Source organism: Sphaeramia orbicularis, chromosome 14 (assembly GCF_902148855.1).
Source record: "Sphaeramia orbicularis chromosome 14, fSphaOr1.1, whole genome shotgun sequence".
NCBI classification, from domain to species: Eukaryota; Metazoa; Chordata; class Actinopteri; order Kurtiformes; family Apogonidae; genus Sphaeramia; species Sphaeramia orbicularis.
The window spans coordinates 51,227,642-51,248,320 of NC_043970.1; the positions used below are offsets into that span (position 1 = coordinate 51,227,642).

General features: G+C 34.2%; 1 protein-coding gene across 1 annotated transcript; it reads left to right on the top strand.

Moving 5' to 3' along the window:
- The first annotated feature begins 4,234 nt into the window (after nucleotides 1-4,234).
- LOC115432520 (collagenase 3-like) lies at nucleotides 4,235-20,005 on the top strand. Its single transcript, XM_030153391.1, has 9 exons — nucleotides 4,235-4,364; nucleotides 6,812-7,059; nucleotides 7,147-7,295; nucleotides 13,550-13,678; nucleotides 13,766-14,057; nucleotides 15,562-15,695; nucleotides 17,653-17,812; nucleotides 19,049-19,146; nucleotides 19,268-20,005. The coding sequence occupies exons 1-9, from the start codon at nucleotides 4,266-4,268 to the stop codon at nucleotides 19,375-19,377; spliced, it is 1,419 nt and encodes a 472-aa protein (XP_030009251.1). The 5' UTR covers nucleotides 4,235-4,265; the 3' UTR covers nucleotides 19,378-20,005.
- Nucleotides 20,006-20,679: the final 674 nt, after the last annotated feature.

A 20,679-nucleotide genomic window follows, 5' to 3' on the forward strand; every position in this document is an offset into this window, starting at 1 on the left:
TTCAGTTTCTTTTGCTTTTCTTCTCAGATCAGACAGAAGTCTTCCTCATACCCAGCTGACAATGGCCCTGCTGAGGCACTAGACCAACAACCAGAGGATCTGGACCAGAGAACGTATGTGGACTCATCCCTCGGAGAACAATGGACATATTTACATGGAAGACACTGATGTAAATTGTGGAGGTAATGGATTTAAGTCTGGATCCACCGCTTACTTTGACACTTACAACAACCCTGTCAACATACATGCCTGTGTAAGTATAAAATAGTATAGTATAGAACACAGGTGTCAAACATGTGGCCCGGGGGCCAAATCTGGTCCGCCAAAGTTTCCAATCCGGCCTGTCGGATGAATTTGTGGAGAACTGCAAAAATTACACTGAAGATATTCACAATCAATGGTGTCAAAATCATTTTAATTCAGGTTCCACATGCAGACACATGCAGTCTAATTAGATTTCAAGTGGGTCAGAACAGTAAAATATTATGATAATAACCTATAAATAATGACGACCCCAAATTTTCTCTTTGTTTTTTGGTGTAAAAAAGTAAAATTATATGAAAATGTTTGCATTACCAAACTATACATTTACAAAGAAATGTGAATAACCTGAACAAACGGAAATGTCTTAAGAAAAGTAAATGCAATTTTACCAATATTCTGCCTGTTACTAAATGTTTTGTGTGATTGTAATGCACATGTGTAAATGATAAACTGATAAACCGAGGCATAATATTGTTAAAATTGCACTTGTTTATCTTAAGACAATTCAAGTTGTTCATGTTATTCAGATTTTTAAGGAAACTTTGTAGATGCAAACCTGATCATAATAGAATTTTACTTTTTTCACTGTTATTATTTTACTGGTCCAGGCCACCTGAGATCAAATTGGACTGAATGTGGAACTGAACTAAAATGAGTTTGACACCCCTGGTATAGAATAACTTTATAAAATATGTTAAATTATTTGTTTGTTGCAGTTATTGATATCTCTTCATATCATCAAATGACCATATTTATAGACAGTGGCTCCAGTGTGCAGGCGCCGACCTGATTCTGACTGTATATACCGTATATGTGGATATTTCTGTTACATATTTGAGTGACATTAATCCTTGAATGACTGACACATCACGTCAGAACATGTTTATGTTTATGGCACACATCCAGCATTAAATCCTATAAAAAAATGATGAATAAGGTTGGAGTGTAAATGTAGTACCATCAGCTGGTAACAGTGTTGTATCATGACTGTATATTGTACATATGAACTGTCCTGGAAACATAATTAATCACTGTTTTTTTTTTATATTGATTTTGATTGATACAGGTTATATTATCATCCTCTTTACACTGAATTTAATTCAGTTTAATTTAACCTTAAAGACCTAAACAGTCATTGTCGACCAAAAACATCTACTGATCTAAAATGTTTAACAACTGTTGATCCACTAATCCTATCAATACATGTAAATAATTGGTGTAAAATGCAGTTTGTCGTCTTTTCATGGTCATCAGATATGACCCATTTGGATGTTGGAACGTGGAAACAACAACATTTTCTACAGCATTGATTCACCAGTAAAACCCATGGAGTTGGATCAATGACAATGGATGGAGACACTTGGTTTTATCTTCAATTAATGATATATTTTGTTGAAAAACAAACTTTGGCGTCAGTTTTCTTTTTACATCTACATAATCAGTAAGTTAATATGTGAAAATACCTGATTTACACAAAAAAATACAAAATACAGACAATAATATTATAATAATCAGTGATAAATTACTTAGGAAAGGTTAAACATACAAAAAAAATGTATTTAGAAGTTGCCATAAAAAGACCACTGGGTCTATAATGATAGATAATAATGAATAAGAGCAGACATTTCAGTCCAAATCCAGAAAAACAAAAAATATATATAATTTACTGTGAGCTTTTATGAACATCTATACGATCAGTGAATTAAATATAGTAAAATACATGATTTTCACAGAAGAAAGCAAAATGTAGAGGATAATGTAATAAATGGTGATAAATAATGTTAATTGTAGAGGAAAAATGCACAAAAATAATTCTGTATGTGTTAATTTCAGTGATATTATGCTCAAATTGGCTACAACAGAAGGATTTATAGCTTAAAAAAAAGAAAAAAAAAAAGAAAAATGTTTGTCAACGTTACACAACTTCCCTCTCGTTTGTGACCACTGCATAGTTTTCTACTAACACTAATTTACATATTGGTTTGTTTTGTTAAATTAATGTAGGTGTGTTATGGTTTGTGACTCTTAAATACTATCATAAGTAGAAATGTTTCCTGTTGTTGGAATGGTATGTGATGTCCACACAGATGAACAGGCTTTTTCCTGACATGACCAAACCTGTCTGTGTTTGTTAACAGGGTACATTATGGTCTCAGCTTGAGGGTTCGTCACCGTTTATGCATCAGATGGCCGTGAATTACAGACAAACACCTTTATTTATGTCACAGAGAATACGCATGTTTAACAGTTAAACCTTAAGTACGCATTTGTGTTATTTTATTAAGCTCCTAAACTATGGAACAATCTGCCTGTCCATATCAGACCGGCCTCCTCTCTGTTTTTAAATCCCTTCTTAAAACCCATCTTTTCTCCTTGGCTTTTGAAACCATGTGAAATATTTGAAGGTACTATCTTTATTCTGTTGTTTTTATTTAGTAGTGATTTATTGTTCTTATTTATCTATTTTATTTATTTATTTTGTTGTTTTTAAATTGTATGGCTTCTTAATCTATTCTTGTATTTTCTTCTTTTATTTGGTTTTATTTATTCTTCTGTATAGGGATGTAACGATTACCGGTATAATGATAAATCGTGGTAAAATTCCCGACAGTTAGTATTACCGTTTAAGTTCTAATTATGATAGCCGTGTTTGATTACCGCAGTTTGAAAAGTCACAGTACGGCACATTTCCTGGATCATTGTGCTACTTATTTACATTTATTTTTATTCATTTTCTTGCCAATTTTGGTCAGTTTTTATTCATTTTATCTCATTTTTTCTTCATTTTTCATTGATTTTGCTGCTTATGTTTGTGCATTTTTGTCCAATTTGTTCCTTATTTTGTTCATTTGTTGCTTATATTCAACATTTTTATTAAGTTTGTTTGCATCTATCTATCTATCTATCTATCTATCTATCTATCTATCTATCTATCTATCTATCTATCTATCTATCTATCTATCTATCTATCGTTCTATCTATCGTTCTATCGTTCTATCGTTCTATCTATCGTTCTATCTATCGTTCTATCTATCGTTCTATTTATCTATCTATCTATCTATCTATCTATCTATCGTTCTATCGTTCTATCGTTCTATCTATCGTTCTATCTATCTATTGTTCTATCGTGCTATCGTTCTATCTATCGTTCTATCTATCGTTCTATCTATCTATCTCTGAAAAAGAAACTCAAACAACTCAAACTTGATCTGTAAAATGGTCGAACAATGGCCATAAGGTTCCATCTTTAATGCACATTTGTGTGTTTGATGTTTACATGTTAATATTTGAATGTTTCTGCAACAGAAAGTACATTGTGCCTTTTTTTTTTTTTTTTCAAAATACAACTTGGTTAAATTATTTCAGTGTGTGTATTAGTATAAATACCACAATAATAATGATAACCGTGTTAATTTTGGTCACAATAACCGTGAAATGAAATTTTCCTATCGTTACATCCCTACTTCTGTATAGCACTTTTTCCTTTTTGTACAGTTTTTATGTCTTTAAATCTATTCTGTACTTTATTCTTCTATTTTGGTTTTAATTATTCTTCTTTACAGCCTTTTGGTCCACTGCAGTTGTTTTAAAGTGCTTTATGAATACAGTTAGATTGGATTATTTTCTTGCATTTTTCTGCACTAATACTGTGTGTCTCTAATACAAGGTTTTTACAGGTGTTGCCGTTCTTCAGTGATTTATCTGATGCTGATGATTACAGCCGTCAAGATGCAAGACAGGCGTTAATATTTGATCTGTGGTTTCGTTGGGATATATTATGTGTCATGTGCTCATAATTACAGGGTGTCATCGAGGGATTTTTTACTGAGCAATCAGTGTCGATCGTGTCCTCCCGACCTGTCATCCATACATGGAAAACTTCTTGAGTCACTGACTTAAAATGCTTGTTGCTCAACACGCCCGCTCCTCAAAGCAACCCCGTCTCAGCCTATAAATAACAGCTGGATCCTGCACTGAGGCATTGCATCCAAAGAGGAAACATGACGTTTTTCAGTCTGTGTGTTTTATTATCACTGGCGGTCACAGCTTACTGTGTTCCAACAACGGCAGTTACTTTACAAGATGAAGATTTTGCACAGGTGTGTATGATTTACCTGATTTTTAATGCATTGTGGTGAATTTAATTTGTGGTTGTAGAGCAGGGGTGTCAAACATGCAGCCCACGGGTCAAAACCGGTCCGCCAAAGGGTCTAGTGTGGCCTGTTTGATGAATTTGCCAATAACAAAACATAAACATAATAATAATAATGTGAAGGGCAAAAATTTCACTAAATATATTAATGGTAAAGGTGTTGAACTGATTTTAGTTCAGGTTCTACATACAGACCAGTGGGATCTAAAGTAAGATATAATAGCATAATAATCTATAAATAATGACAACTACAAATTTTCTTTTTGGTTTAATGTGAAAAAAAAAAAAAACATTACACTGAAAATATCTACATTTATAAACTATTCTTTAACAATAAAATGTGAATAACCTGAACAAATATGAACAACCTGAAATGTGTAAAGAAAATAAAGTGCAATTTTAACAATATTCTTCCTGTTATTAAATGTTTTGTGCCTCTGTAGATGTGATCCATAATGCACATGTATAAATGATATACACTGAGGCATAATATTGTGTGTATTGTTAACTTAAAATTGCACTTATTTTTCTTGTAATTTTTAAGGTTATTCACATCTTTTTTTGTTTGGATAGTTTGTAAATGTAAATATTTTACAAATTTAATGGGGTTTTTTTTGCACTTAAATAGAAAAATTTGACTTTTCATTATTTATAGGCTAGTATTTTATTATTTCACTGGTTCAACCCATTTGAGATGAAACTTGGCTGAAAATGTAATGTTTTGTGCGTTTGTAGATCCTCTGATCTGTAAGTTGTGTTCATAAGCTGAGATGTAATGTAGAAATTGTTCTTATTTTAATGCTAAAATTCTAACAATTTTCTGCCTATAACCAAATGTTTGTGTAACATTGCGTATAATGCACATGTATAAATGATAAGTTGAGGCATAATATTGTTAAAATTGCACTTATTTTTCTTAAGAAATGTAATTTTTTGTCAGGTTATTCACTTCTGTTTTTCTGAAAGGATAATTTGTTTTCGAATTTTCATAATTACATGTGTTTTTGCACTAAAACAGAGAAAAATTTGGAGTTGTCATTATTAACAGGTTATTATGTTATTGTTTTACTGATCTGAACCAAATGAGATGGAATTGGGCTGAAATGTTACATTTTTTGTGTATTTTGTAGATCCACTGTGATCTGTAAGTTGTGTTGATAATAATTTGAGATGTAATATTGTAGAAAATGTTCTTATTGTAGTTACAAACTCCAAAATTTTTACAATATTATGCCTGTTACTAAGTGTTTGTGTAACATTGCATGTGATGCACATGTGTAAATGAAAAATTGAGACATAATATTGTTAAAATTGCAGCTGTTTTTCTTAAGAAATGTCAGTTTTTTCAGGTTATTCACATCTTTTTTGGTGAAAGGATAATTTTTTTTCATATATGCATAATTTAGTATCTTTTTGCACTAAAACAAAGAGAAACATGTGGGGTTGCCATTATTAATAGGCTATTATATAATTATTTTACTGGTCCGACCCACTTGAGATCAAATTGGGCTGAATGTGGAACCTTAAGTAAAATGAGTTTGACAGCCTTCACTGTCAAAAAAATCTGTAATTTAACAGAATTTTCACTGTTTATTTTACAAATTTTTCCTGTATTTTTAAGCTACAGAAAAATATCAATGAAATTACAAAAACAGACTGTGATTTTACTTGTCGAATGTAAAATAACATGAAAAAACTTTAACTGTGAATAACCAAAAAATTTAATTTTTTAAAAGAAATTTTTTTCTTTTTTCACAGAAAAATACAGTTAAAATACATTTGCAAATGTATCATAATTTTACAAATATTTCTTTTCTATTCATGAGATTAGACTGTAAAAGTTTAATACTGTAAAAAAAAATAAAATAAAATGAGATAAAATTACTGACCATTAACCACAAAAGAAGTATTAGTTCTGTCAGTTTAACCAGACTTGTTTGTTAATTGACAAATATCTTGAGTAATTACAGGAGGTTTCACAACAAAAATGTTGAATAAATGTATTTTTGTGAATGTATAACATGTATAAGCACTGATAAACTGTCCAAATACAGTTTTTATCAGTGGATTTTACAGCTTAGTCTCATTGAAAATTATTTATATATATATTTATAGGCAATTTGATTGTTTTAATACATGTAAATATTCTTTATTAAACATTAAAAAGTCAAAAAATATGCAAAATCTCATGTAAAGTTAGGCCAAAAAACTATTTTAATTATGAAAAATTACCGTATTTTTATGAGATGGTTATTTTCCATTATTTAACAGTATTTTTTCGGCACCCCTGCTGCAGGAATAATACTGTTTTTTTTGTTTTGTTTTGTTTTGTTTTTTACAGTGTTGTTGTAGATGATTTCTGTGGTGTTGACATGTACTTGTGTTCTTTTATAGAACTACCTGAAGAACTTCTTCAACCTGACGGAGGATCAGGGTCCATCCATCAGACGAGGGATCAGCCCGGTGACCAAGAAGCTGAGCGAGATGCAGCGGTTCTTCGGTCTCAGGATCACGGGGACGTTGGATGCCGACACTCTGGAGTTGATGAAGAAGCCCCGCTGTGGCGTTCCTGACGGCAACATCGCCCGATACTCCACATTTGGACGAGACTTCAAATGGAACAAACACAGTCTCTCCTACAGGTCTGAGATGATGTGTTGGAGAAGAGTAGAAGCAGAGTCTAGTATCTATAAGCACATGTTTTAATTGGACGTTTTTCTGTTTTACAGGATTGAGAATTACACACCTGACATGTCCAGGTCTGAGGTCGACAGCTCTATAGACAAAGCTCTGCAGGTTTGGGCCAAAGTTACTCCTCTGAGGTTCACAAAGATCTCCAGCGGCACTGCAGACATTATGATCTCCTTCGGTCGCCGATGTAAGTATAAAATATGCCCAGTTAGAGGGATGTAACCATATGAAATTTCATATCGTGGTTATTGTGACCAAAATTATCACAGTTATCATTATTATCATGGTATTGTTGAAATTGTTCTCAGAATGTTCAAAAAGATTTTGATTTTGAATTTAGTGATTTATTCCAAACATGCAATGAAATTTAACATATATGCACTAGCAAAACATACATAATAATACAAATATCAAGAATCATAACAATCTTGGTCAGAAGAAAAGCACAATAATTCCATTTACACGTCCGAAAAGGGGTGGGAAGAAGTGCAACTTATTTAATCCCACCCTCTCTCCCTACAATATTATTGATAATATATGTCCCTCTTCCTTTTACATTACTCTTCTATATTTATATATCTATTCACACACACACAAACACACATACACACACACTCATTCATACATATACACATATATATGTACATACATACATACATATATATATATATATATATATATATATATATATATACACACACACACAACATACAAATACACATATAATCTTTTACCGATGCCTTTCTTAGTTGTGCTAGTGAATAAATAAACAAATAATAACTTACTCAAGGTAGGAAATATATACATAAACAACAGTGAACATATGATGACAATTAATAACGCTCTTCCCTATATCTTGTGAAAAACATGTTCTTATAAGTGTTTTTGAATTGTCTTCTGTTTGAACATTCCTTGTGCTCCTCCCTCAGTCTCTTCCAGACTTTAACACCACACACACATATGCTCAAACTTTTCCTAGTAGTGCACACCCTCTGAATTCTGAAATTAAATCTACCCCTTAAATTAAAACTCCCTTCCCTTTCAGTGAATAATTTCTGTATGTTTCCTGGTAGTAGATTATTTTTAGCTTTGAATATGATTTGTGTTGTTTGTAGTTCTATGATGTCTTTGAGTACTTATACACACACTGAAATAATTTAACCAAGTTGTATTTTGAAAAAAAAAAAAAACACAACAACAAAAAAACCAAATAAAACAAATGGCACAATGCACTTTCTCTTGGCAGAAACATTCAAGTATTAACCCTTAGTGGTCTGAGCCTATTTTGGCAGTTTTTCAGTACTTTTGATTTTACCTTTATATACTTTTTAAAGAAATGTTTACTATACCCATGTTTGGTATCTTTTTTTTTTTACAGCGGAACTTCATTTATATCAACTGCCTGTTATTTTTTCACTATAACCTACTATATCAACATAAAAGGACAAAAAACACACAAAAAAAATATAAAATCCAATTTGAAAAATGTATATAATTTATTGCATAAATAACACACAGATGCTTAACGAACCTTTTCAAAGACTTTAAAAGTGAATATTGGTTCCAAATATTAGGTATATACAATTAAAATTGTAATAAATTAAAACTATACTCAAGTATTTGACATAAAAGCAGATCTTTACATAGGCGTTTTCTCCAGAAAAGTGCGGTAATCAAACACAGTTATCATGATAATTAGAATTTAAACGGTAATACTAACCGTTGGCAATTTTACTGCGGTTTATCATTATACGAATCGTTACATCCCTACGCTGTTATTTTACATCCTTGCACCTACTTCCACCACTTCACCAGATTACAATGGTCTTTGGTTTATAAATGATCTGCTTCAGAGCTAAAATCTGCTCAACCTTACATACTTTAATAAGATGAATTGGTAAAATAATGACCAAAGTGCTGGTTATTTGACGTTTTCAATGTATATGACTGTGTTATTAGACAAATATATGTTTTTTTTTGCTCCTTTTGATGATTTTTTTCCCCCTTTTTTTATTATTTTGTAATTTCCTTGATTGTTCTCATTATTTTTTCATTATTTTATTCATTTTGTTAATTATTTTATTCAGTTTTGTTCCTTTTGTTGATTATTTTTTTCATTTTTTTTCTGTATTTTGTAATTTTATTTTCATTTTAATGATTTTCCCAATTTTTTTATATATATATTTTGTTATGTTGATTGTTCTATTCATTTTAAGTACTTTCTTCATTTTTGTTCATTTTTGTTCTTTTTTTTTTTTTTTTATTATTATTATCCATGAAAATCTATGAACATATTTCAATACTTACAATTCACTGTTCTACATTTTTCTTTATAAATTAACTGCCCCAGACATTAATTGTGCTAAATCTTACATACGTTAATAAGATGAATTGGAAAACAAATGACCAAAGTGCTGGTTATCTGATGTTTTCAATGTATATGACAAAGTGTTATTCCACATATATACTGATTTATCTCCATTTATCCAATAGATTTATAAATGTTCCAGTATAAGACCCTGTAAAGTGAATGTATTATAATGTACAGACAGTGTTTTGCTCTGACACAAACATTCATTTGGACTAAAACCCATTCTATTATTACTTCTCACTATTTCACATTTTGACCCAAGACTGTATCTGTGAAACTACAGCCAACCAGCATTTTTGACTCAGACTTGGTAAAGTTACTTTTATTCTGTTGTTTTTTTACTCGTAGACTAGTATGATCATATTTATCAAGGCAGTGGTGTAGTTTAGAGGCTCCACCCTGAATCTGACAGTGTACGTATCCTGTATGTCGACATCTCCTCTATATGTACGGTACATTTTTCAGTGGCATTAATCCCTAAATGACTTGCGGTGATTGTTTGTACAGCAGTTACATAAGGCATCTTTCTCAACATACTGGAACATAACAAAACAAAATATCAATCCCACAAATGACGTACCACCGCTTGTATCTGTTTGGAGAAAAAAACATCTGGAAATGTAAAAGCTTCAGTCAGTCTGTGTAAAAATAAACAGTACTGATGAAACTAAGCTCTGATATGCTGTTGACATTGGGTCATGGTTCTATAAAAGGTCAAGGTGAGACTTTATATCTCCAAACTTATTCAATGAATGTAATGGTCCTATATACAGGGTGTTTGTGCAGGTCTTGAAAGTCTTAAAAAGTATGGAATTTTAAAACGCTGTGTAAACACGCAGCAGTAAATCTCAAAAACCACAATTTATTACGGTTAATGAACTACTGTTCCAGTTTCTTTTAACTTTAAACCACCTCAGTACCAAAAATCTCAGGTTATCTGGACAAAAGGCTGCGTGTTCTAGAGATTTTTAGACCAACGATGGCTCTGGACTACTCCATTTAGGCTGCTTACCAGAGGGGGGTCACGTAATTTAAATTAACTCATCAGTTACATTTCAGATGGACGGACCAAACCAGGAGAAAATGAAGAATTCACCAAAAAAGAAGGTTTGAGGTTTTAAAAAGTGAAGACAATAGCTTAATTTATTGCTTCAGGCAAAAATAAAAAAAAGTTACAAAAAGAATCTAGCATCAAACACACATTTGTCACAGAGGGAATCAGGAAAATCCCGCCAAAAAAGAGCTTCCTTTGTTACCTTTTTATAGTCTTTAGTGACTCTTTGAGACTCCCATTATTCAATGACGTTGTCATTCATCGTATGCTTATTATTGGTTAATGGTAGTTACTGGGCAGAACATGTCAGTCACGCCAAAAGCCAATTCTAAGAAAAGCACATGCTTTTGCATGTGCACAGCTTTTGCTTAACACCTGCACTGTTAGGCTAGCATGTCTTGACCACAAAAATCCCCAAGTTCAAAATCTGGTTTTTCTGCTCAACTCTCTTTACCACAACTACTTTCTAAAGCTATAAAATTAGATCTTTTAGGTAGAATATGACCTCTGCTCTGAGTTCAGCACAGGCAGGTGTGAGTTCAATCAAAACCACACACACACACGAATCAAACCTGACTCTTCAGTACCTCTAAAATAAAAAGAATATTACTTTTATATAGGAATATTACTCAGAATATTACTTAGACTTACAAAAATAAAAAGAGTCTAAAAGCAAAACAACTTTGTAATGTAAAGATTAAGCAGACAACTCATAACATTACATTTCCTCTTCTCCATTGTGGTTCATGATGTGTGATATCCATCTGACATTTTAGACATTCAACTTCCATTTAACATAAGATATGTACTTCAGCTGTTTTCCAGACCTAGAAAAGTCTGGAATTTTGTGTGAAATTCTTGAAAGTATGGAAAACAGTTTCTCTCATAGTCGAATTTTAGAGTATGCTCAAAGGCACGTTGTCTTGTAAGATAAGAACTACATGAGGAAAACATATAAAAAACTAGATATGATTTCACTAACCAGTCGTTACTGGAATGATTCTAGTGAAACTTGTTTGTGTGATATCCATGCACTTGTGATTGTGATTTTCATGTTTTGAAAATGTTTCTGCCAGTAAAACATAATTTACTGTGAATTATGCATCTATTCATACATACATTTATTACATTTATTAAATGTAACTTTTCTACTAGACACAACAGGTCCAATTTCAACCAAAACAGTAGGCATGCAAGTGTAAAAGACCATTCTTGAGGAAAAAAATAGCAGTTTTGAAAAAGTCTGGAATTTTTATTTGGTTAAAGAGCCGGCAGCCTTTGTGTAGTGTATTTTAACTTCTCTATTCCCGTTGGATCACTGGCATTCTAGTCGCCATTTTATCACCAGTTTCTACAATAAAACTTTTGTCAGTATAGACAAACTAAACCTTGTAAGAGAGCTTAGATTCTCTGAGTTTCTATAATTATTTTACAGTATTCCAGAGCACCTGTGAAAGATTATGGATTATGGTTGAAGCTAATGGGACTAGAATATGTAGTTCAGGCTGTATTTTAGCCACATACTGAAAAAGAAACTTCATGTTATCACCTTTCAAATGAGATGTCATTGATTCATTTTGTTCTATGGTTCTTCAATTATAAGCTTTAGAAGTTTGTAAATAGGAGAAAATTAACCCAAATTAGTTGGAAGGAACAGGTTAATTATTAATGGAACTGTATTAGCAGTGTGTCTTAACATCCTCAGACCCAGCTATAGGTTTTCTGTCCACATTTGTGGATGAGAGTTTCACAACTTTATACAAAAAAAAAGAAAAGAAAACTGTCCACCACAAAGGACATTCCATAAAAATTTTAAAAACTGCATCTGAAAAAACTGTTGCATCATGATGTTTCCAATATAAGCGCTTATTTAATAAAAAAACAAAAAAAAGCTTGTACTTTGCTGACATTTCCTAGGTCTCAGAAGGTTAAAGTGATTATTTAGATAAGAATAGTCAAACATACGGCCCGTGGGCCAAAACCGGCCACCAAAGGGTCCAATCTGGCCCATGAGATGAATTTGTGACATGCATAAATTACATTGAAGATATTAACAATCATTTTAGTTCAGGTTCCACATACAGCTCAGTTCAATTTCAAATGGGTCGGACCACTACAATACAATCATAACAGCCTGTAATTAATGACATCTCCAAATTTTACTCTTTGTTTTAGTGAAAAAAAGTAAAATTACATGAAAATGTTTGTTTACAAACTATCCTTTCACAAAAAGTGTGAACAAAAAAACCTGAACAAATATGAACAATAAGAAATGTCTTAGGAGAAAAAAGTGTAATTTTATCAATATTCTGTCTGTTATTAAATGTTTTGTGTATTTGTAGATCCACTGTGATCTGTATGTTGTAATGAACACGAGTAAATGACAAACTGAGAGATGATGTTGTTAACATTCCTTATTTTTCTTAAGAAATTTCAGGTTGTTCATGTTACTCACATTTTTAAAGGATAGTTTGCAGATGTAACTACTCTTATGTACATTGACTTGTTTTAGATCAGATTGGATTGGATTGGATTGGATGAGACTTTATTGATCCCACAACAGGGAAATTTAATGGTGAAGGCAGCAACAGAAGAAAGTACAAGAAAAAGTGTACATGCATGAATGCATAATAGTGCATAAACAACATAAAATAATAAGGAAAGTAATAAAACTATATAGATTATGTACATATTTACAGCTGAGTGGAGTGGAATTGTTTTAAACCATAGAGAAAAGTATGGAGTTGTTATTATTTCTAGGTTATTATGTTTTTATCTTACTGGTCCGACCCACTTGAGATCATATTGGTCTGAATGTGGAGCCTGAACTAAAATGAGTTTGACATCCCTGACTCAGATCAATGAGTTGATGAGCCTTAAAAAAAGGGAAGTGACAGATTACTGTTCCATCATGCTGTTGTGTTTGTGGGAACATGGATCTGTCATTCTGTAATAATGAATCTAACCTTTCTCCAGTTTCAGCAGGTTTCAGTCATGTTTTTCGTATTATTCACAGCACATAATGACTATTACCCGTTCGATGGACCCGGTGGGACCCTCGCCCACGCCTTCGCTCCATCTCCTGGAATCGGAGGAGACGCTCATTTTGATGAAGATGAGAGATTCACCTTCCGCTCAAACAGAGGTGAGTTCCATTCAACGGTGACGACCTGCACCGTTCGTCTACATCTACGTCAGAGCTGACATGTCGGTTCTGTGCTCCTCGTTCTAGGTTTCGTCCTCTTCATGGTCGCCGCCCATGAGTTCGGTCACTCTCTGGGTTTGTCCCACTCGGATGATCCCGGTGCTCTCATGTATCCCACGTACTCATACCGGAACCCCGACACCTTCACTCTGCCCCGGGACGACATTAAGGGCATCCAGGCTCTTTATGGTCCAAATCCCACCCAGGCCCCTGATGACCCTGGAACCCAACCCCCCGCCACCCCCGACGCCTGTGACTCCACCATGGTTCTGGACGCCGTCACCACTCTGCGAGGAGAAATGCTCTTCTTCAAGGACAGGTATCCGACCCAGAGCCAATCAAGGTTCAAGGTTACTTTATTTGTACCTGTGGGTAGATTTGTTTTGCAGACGAGGTGATTGCTTTGGTATTGCAGCAAGACATACATTGAACCTGTTCGGCAGGTACTTGATCAAATTTACAGACAGGACAAAAAGACAGGAGGGTCAAGTCACGCAGTTATGTATGGAGTGCCCGACTACATTTTATACTGTAATTCAAAAAGTATTGAAGATAGAAAAATTAATAATACATCATTTTAAAGGTATTAACTAGTACTTGAAGCTCATAAAAAGAAACAAAAGATATAGCGTTATCTTCCGCCATAAAAATGAGAAAAACTGCATGGTTATGTAGGGAACAAAAATTAACATCTAAATTTTCCTTTTTTTCTAAACGTTTTAAAAGTGCGGTTGCAAGTGTCTCCTAACTATGACAATTTGCTGAGATGTTCTTTAAGGTGTCTACTTTAATAAACCATGGATGCATTTTTTATTTTTAAAATATAACTATGACTTATGGCAAGAGTTTTGAAGAATGGAATGGTCATGTAGGGAATTAGGAATTTCGGTTATGTAGGGAAAGAAAAGACAGTTTCAATAGTTTATTCAAGCACTTGGCAACAAATTTATACATTTTTATACATATTTACACGTAGATATACAAAGGACACATATTAGCTGTAGAAAGTGATTCATTAAGCACATTTAATGCACATTTAATGCTCAGTAAAGTCTGTATATTCAGCACCGATCACGGCATCATGTTGGCACCTTCCTCCACGCTGATGGCTTGTGTTATACACCACTTAGTCAGGCTTCACAACTGTATACCACCAAGCTGCTACAGGTACAGGCTCAGGCTCAGGCTGTGGAAGGAGGTTATGGGTGCGTCCAGGTTGCTCAGAGTAGTGGGATACAAAAACCTGACCAAAGGACTGCGTCCTCATGCAGTGAACAGACTGGATTCCAGGAATGGACAGGACAGATCCCCAGATGATGTTGAGAGCTGGAATCCTCTGTTGGATGACCTCTGCTGAGATGAACTGATGTTGATCTTCTTGTTGACCTCTATGGCACACTTGGCATACTCAGCGGGAGTATGCCAGAAGTGCTCAGTGTTCCACCATTTATCAGTATAGCAGCATGGATAAGTAAAAGGATAAAATAAATAAATAAGATCAAATAAATAAGAACAAGATGCAATAAAACACAATTAAAAACCCAGAGAGGATAAAAAAAAGTCTGGGATAAAAACCAGGATAAGAACATAAAATTTAAAGAAAAATGAAGTCACAATAATAATAAATAGAGCAAAGAAACAGAATAAATAACTGAAATAAGTTAATAAAATGCAACGTCACTATTTCTTATTGAGCTCAGTGACGGCGACAGGAACACAGCTGTTTTTATAACGCTGTGTTCGGCACCCTGGGACTAAAAACATCTGCAGGAGCCCACTGATGATTCTGATCACTTACATTCTATGTCTGTTTTTTTTTTCAGTTTCTTCTGGCGTAGCAACCCCCAGAGCAACACATATCAGCAGAGCCTCATCACTAGATTCTGGCCCAATGCACCGACCAAAATCGACGCTGCTTATGAAAGCCGGCAATCAGACAGAGTGTATTTATTTAAAGGTAAGTCGTGTAAAAAAAAATTAACAACCTACACATTGGGAAGATAATCTTTTCTACTTTTAAATTTGAAATTCCATTTGCGTTGTGTTCAAGTGCTTTTGTTGTCGTAGCCAAATGAAAAATTTCTGACACAATTTATCGTGACCTGCCACGTGGATAAAAGAATTTTGCACATGTGAATTAATCTGTTTCTGCACTTTCTTTTTTTTGCAAATTGTGTGTGCTATAAACATGCAAAATCATCAGCTAACAGCAGCAGAACGGTGATAAAAGCATTGCTTATCATTTGCAGGGAATCTGTTGTTGCTCTCTGGCATGTTTAAAAAAGTCAAAGGTTATTTTTTTCTAGCGTTCCAGTGGAAAAGACTACATGACGGGGTGTTCGTGTGCAGTTTTCGAGTTCGTAAATAGTATTTACCATAATTCCCATAGCACATGAAGACTGGGTTAGTCTGAAGTTCACACTCACAGATGGTTGGTCAGGGTCTAATGTTTCAGCCCCTAACCTATCTAATTGGTCTGTATGTGGAATCCTAATTAAAATGATTCTGACATCCTCAATCGTTAATATCTTCAGTGTAATTTTTGTATTTCACAAATCCATCCTACAGGCCAGATTGGATCCTTTGGTGGGCTGGGTTTGGCCCCCGGGCCACATGTTTGACACCTGTGATGCCATATGCCATACAGGGGTCACCAAGCCTGGTCTTTGAGAGCTACTGTCCTGCATGTTTTAGACGGGTCCGTATCAGGCTTCTGCAGACCTGGATGATAGGCTTATCATTTGAACTGGGTGTGTTGGAAGAGGGATACATCTAAAACAGGGGTGTCAAACGCATCTTCTTTCAGGGGCCACATTCAGCTCAATTTGACCTCCAGTGGGCCGGACCAGTAAAATAATAACATAATAGCCTATAAATAACTAGAGCACTCGGAGAGCGCAGACCTCCGCCAAGGCTGATCAGTGGCCCCCCCCGTGGGCCCCCCCACCCCCGATCACCACCAAAATGTAATCATTTCTTCCTTATCCCATTTCCAACAAACCCTGAACATTTCATCCAAATCTGTCCATAACTTTTTGAGTTATGTTGCACACTAACGGACAGACAAACAAACAAACAGACAGACAAACAAACAAACAAACCCTGGCAAAAACATAACCTCCTTGGCGGAGGTAATGACAACTCCAAATTTTTTATATGCAAAAATAACATTAAATTATGAAAACATGTACATTTTACAAACTACCCAAACAAAAAAAGAAGTGAACAACCTGAAAAAACTTAAATTTCTGTAGAAAAATAAGAAGAAATAATAATAAGAAAAATTTGATCAATATTATGCCTCGACTTATGATTTCTACATGTGCATTACAGATCAAATCTACCAAGACACAAAACAGGCGGAATATTGTTAAAATTGCACTTATTTTTCTTTAGACATTTCAGGTTGTTCATATTTGTTCAGGTTTTTGACGTTTTATTATTAAAGGATATCAGAATTTAATGTTCTTTGCAGTAAATCAAAGAGAAAAAATTGGTGTTGCCATTATTTATAGGCCTGATATCATATTATTTTTTTCACATTAAACCAAGAAGAAAATTTGGAGTCATTCTTTCTCTGTTATTATGCTATTATTTTCGAGTTTGACGCCCTTGACTGTTAATGTCTTTTGCACTTTACAAATCCATCCTGTGGGCCGGACTGGAACCTTTGGTGGGCTGGTTTTGGCCCCCGGGCCGCATGTTTGACACCTGTGATCTAAAACATGCAGGATACAGGTCTTTGAGGACCAGGATTGGACACCCCTGATCTAAAACATGCAGGATAGTAGCTCTTGAGAACCAGGGTTGGTGACCCCTGCAGGAGAACCCAGATCACTGCAACCAATCAGAACCCATCTCCAGCCCCAGTCTGTTATGACTCTACATTTCTTTGTGTTTTTGTGGTTCCACAGATCGCAGGGTGTGGGCTTACTCTGGATATGATCTTGTCGACGGCTTTCCTAAAAAATTCACCCGCCACGGTCTCCCCAGATGGATGAGGAGAATCGATGCTGCTTTCCATGATGTGGACTCTGACAGGACGCTGCTCTTTATGGGCGACTATTACGTGATGTGAGATAGTGTCCAGAAATCGGTGGCAAAATGTCCACACATTTCCTCCATGTTTTTTTTTTTTAACTTTATTTATAGAGCTTTTCAACATTTATAGAACTGTTCATTTAGCAAGTATAACATTTATAATTTCAAGTAATGTTTTCATGATACAGAGCTTGACACTGCACATGATATACAAACAGAACCCAAGGGCAAAAAAAAAGGACAATATAAACAAGACACGCATAAAAAGATAGTCAAGACAGTGCATTCTGGTACCGTTAAAGAAAGAAAGAAAAGAAATAAATAAACAAAACAGGTCAATAACAATATAAACACCTAAAATGTATTTAAAGTTCCAGGCCAGGTAACATATTCACACAGTGTAAAAGAGACTCTCATATTTTGTAAAATTTATTGATAGAGTTATTTCAGGTGCACCTAATTTTTTCTAACTTTATGTTAACCATCATGTCTCTGATCCGTTGGAAGGTTCTAATAGTTTTGGATTTTTCATTTTAGTTTAGTTTTATTTAGTTTTGACTTTTTTTCTCTAATTCACTTAGTTTTAATCAGTTTTTACAGCAGGTTTGCTAGTTTTTATTAGTTTTCATTTTTTTCTAAACGCTTAGTTTTAGTATTAATTTTAGTTTTGTCGTCTCTTTTCTCTTCTTCTCTGTCGTCGTATTCAAATAAATCCCAGACAGGACTCTGCTGCTTTCTCCCAACTTTAGTCTCCATGTTTCCAGGTAGAGTGGGGACCAGAAGACGACTGGAAACTACAAGTGAACACAAGTGACGGACCGTCAAGTACCGCATGATGACGCTAGCTAAAATTCCTAGAGCGAAATAAATTGCTTTCGTATCAATCCGACATTGAAAAAGACGAAAACGAAGGGAATTTTATCCAAATTTTTATACGTTTTAGTTAGTTTTGTAAGCACACAATACAGTTTCAGTTATAGTTTTTTTCTTTTAATTATAGTTTTTATTTATTTCAGTTAATGAAGATGTTTTTTCAATTATAGTTTTCGTCATTTCGTTAGTTTTCGTTTACGATAATAACCTTGATCTGTTGATCATGTGTTGGAGGTGATGAGTCCTTCCATTTGAAGAGAATGGTACTCTTAGCTAGTAAGGATGCCAAGGCCGCAGCTTTTTGTAAATTAGCCTCCATGTTTTTTTTTTAAACATGTTTGAATGACAATAAAGGAATCTGAATCTGAATCCCATGATATTTTTTGTATTTTTTAGATATGATGAGGCCAAACAGAGAACAGAGGGATACGGACGGGTCGACGGGAAATTCTCAGGTCTGAACGGGAAGGTGACAGCAGCGTTCCAGTACAAAGGTGAGGAACGTTACAGTTACAGACAGTAAAAATGCACCATCGTGGTTTTTCTACTAAATGAATAACTCCTCGGTCTGACCTTCTCCAACATAAACACTAACCCTGACCTTCTGCCGTTCAGGTTTCACCTACATCTACAGCGGACCGTACATGTTCGAGTACGACTATCGGAGCGGCAGATTGTTCCGAGTTCTGAGGAACGGATACTTCCTGCGCTGCACGAACCAATAAACCACAAGAAATACAAGAAATTAGACAGAAGAACACGTCAGGTTTTTCTATTTCTAATGAATCAGTTTAGCATTAATCAATAAACAGAGCACAGGAGTATGAACAAACATAATTGTATACATTTTCATGTCTGTTCTGTTGAATGTACATATAATATGGAATTCACACTTTATGAAATTCACAGTATAAACTTGTTTCTGCTGTAAAGAACCATCTACTCACGACATTTAGAGAATATTATTCTGATGCTGCTGGTTTATTAATCTTATATAACTGATTTGTAGAGTCAAATGCAAATAATTAGCACATTGAAAATACACTAATCATCCTATTTATTTATAATTTGAATGAGTACAAAACACATTATCTGATAAGTGTACAGTAAAAGATGGGCTAGAAAACGCACAAATAAATAAAAGGTTCTTTAACATGAACTAAAATATCCAGAGAATGTATTTGAATTGTTTTGGGAGTTTGTTTTCTTTCATTTTTTGCTGGTTAAACCTGTAGTTGTGTTTTTATTCGGGGTAAACCAGGATATCTATTCTGTACTGTTTCATATGCATGTGAAAGTGTTACAGGTGTCAAAACTGACGAAAGCCTTGCAAATAAAATTACTCTCAAACATATTTTAACAAAGCATTTTTTCCTGAAAAGTAAATCAACACAATCCAAATTATGGAACGCAAGTAGATGCTTGTAATTTTCAGACATTTTAACAGTTCTTTATAATGTTAAATTGCTTATACTGTTAATAATACATGCATACTTCCACCTATGTAACATTAAGCGCCTCCACCCCCCCTCACCCCCCGTACCACTGTTATCTTCGTTCACAGCCTAGTCCAGTATTTTTCAATCTTGGAGTCGCCTGAAATTTCTAGTAATTGATAAAAATAATAATAAAAACTTACTAATAAAAGATACATGGTGGTTTGCAGAGACAATCCCAGTCCATAAAAGACAAACTGTGAGTGTGAAACTGCAGCACTGTGGTTCTGTTTATCTGTCAAATGTTCATTGTGGTCGGTTTCAGATGCTGCAGCTCTTTCATAACACTGGGTTACAAAAAAATGTTTTTTGCAAGTTGTCTCGGTTTTTCCAACTGAATTAGGACCATTTTGCACCGCTAAATCCAAAAATGACATCTGTTTTTCTCAATCAGGTCAGGGTTTTTTTGCTAATTTGATTTGGAAAAATTTGATCTTCTCACAAAATATAATAATTAATACCAAAATCAGATTGGTAAGCACACTTTATGAAACTTGTGACTTGATTCCTGTTAGGTACAATGGTGTATTC

What these genes read in the sequence shown, in the direction of transcription:
- LOC115432520 (XM_030153391.1), top strand. Translation starts at nt 4,266, where the DNA reads ATGACGTTTTTCAGTCTGTGTGTTTTATTATCACTGGCGGTCACAGCT. An exon ending in AAACACAGTCTCTCCTACAG is followed by an intron (nt 7,060 to 7,146) that starts GTCTGAGATGAT and finishes TCTGTTTTACAG; the next exon opens with GATTGAGAATTACACACCTG. An exon ending in ATGCTCTTCTTCAAGGACAG is followed by an intron (nt 14,058 to 15,561) that starts GTATCCGACCCA and finishes TTTTTTTTTCAG; the next exon opens with TTTCTTCTGGCGTAGCAACC.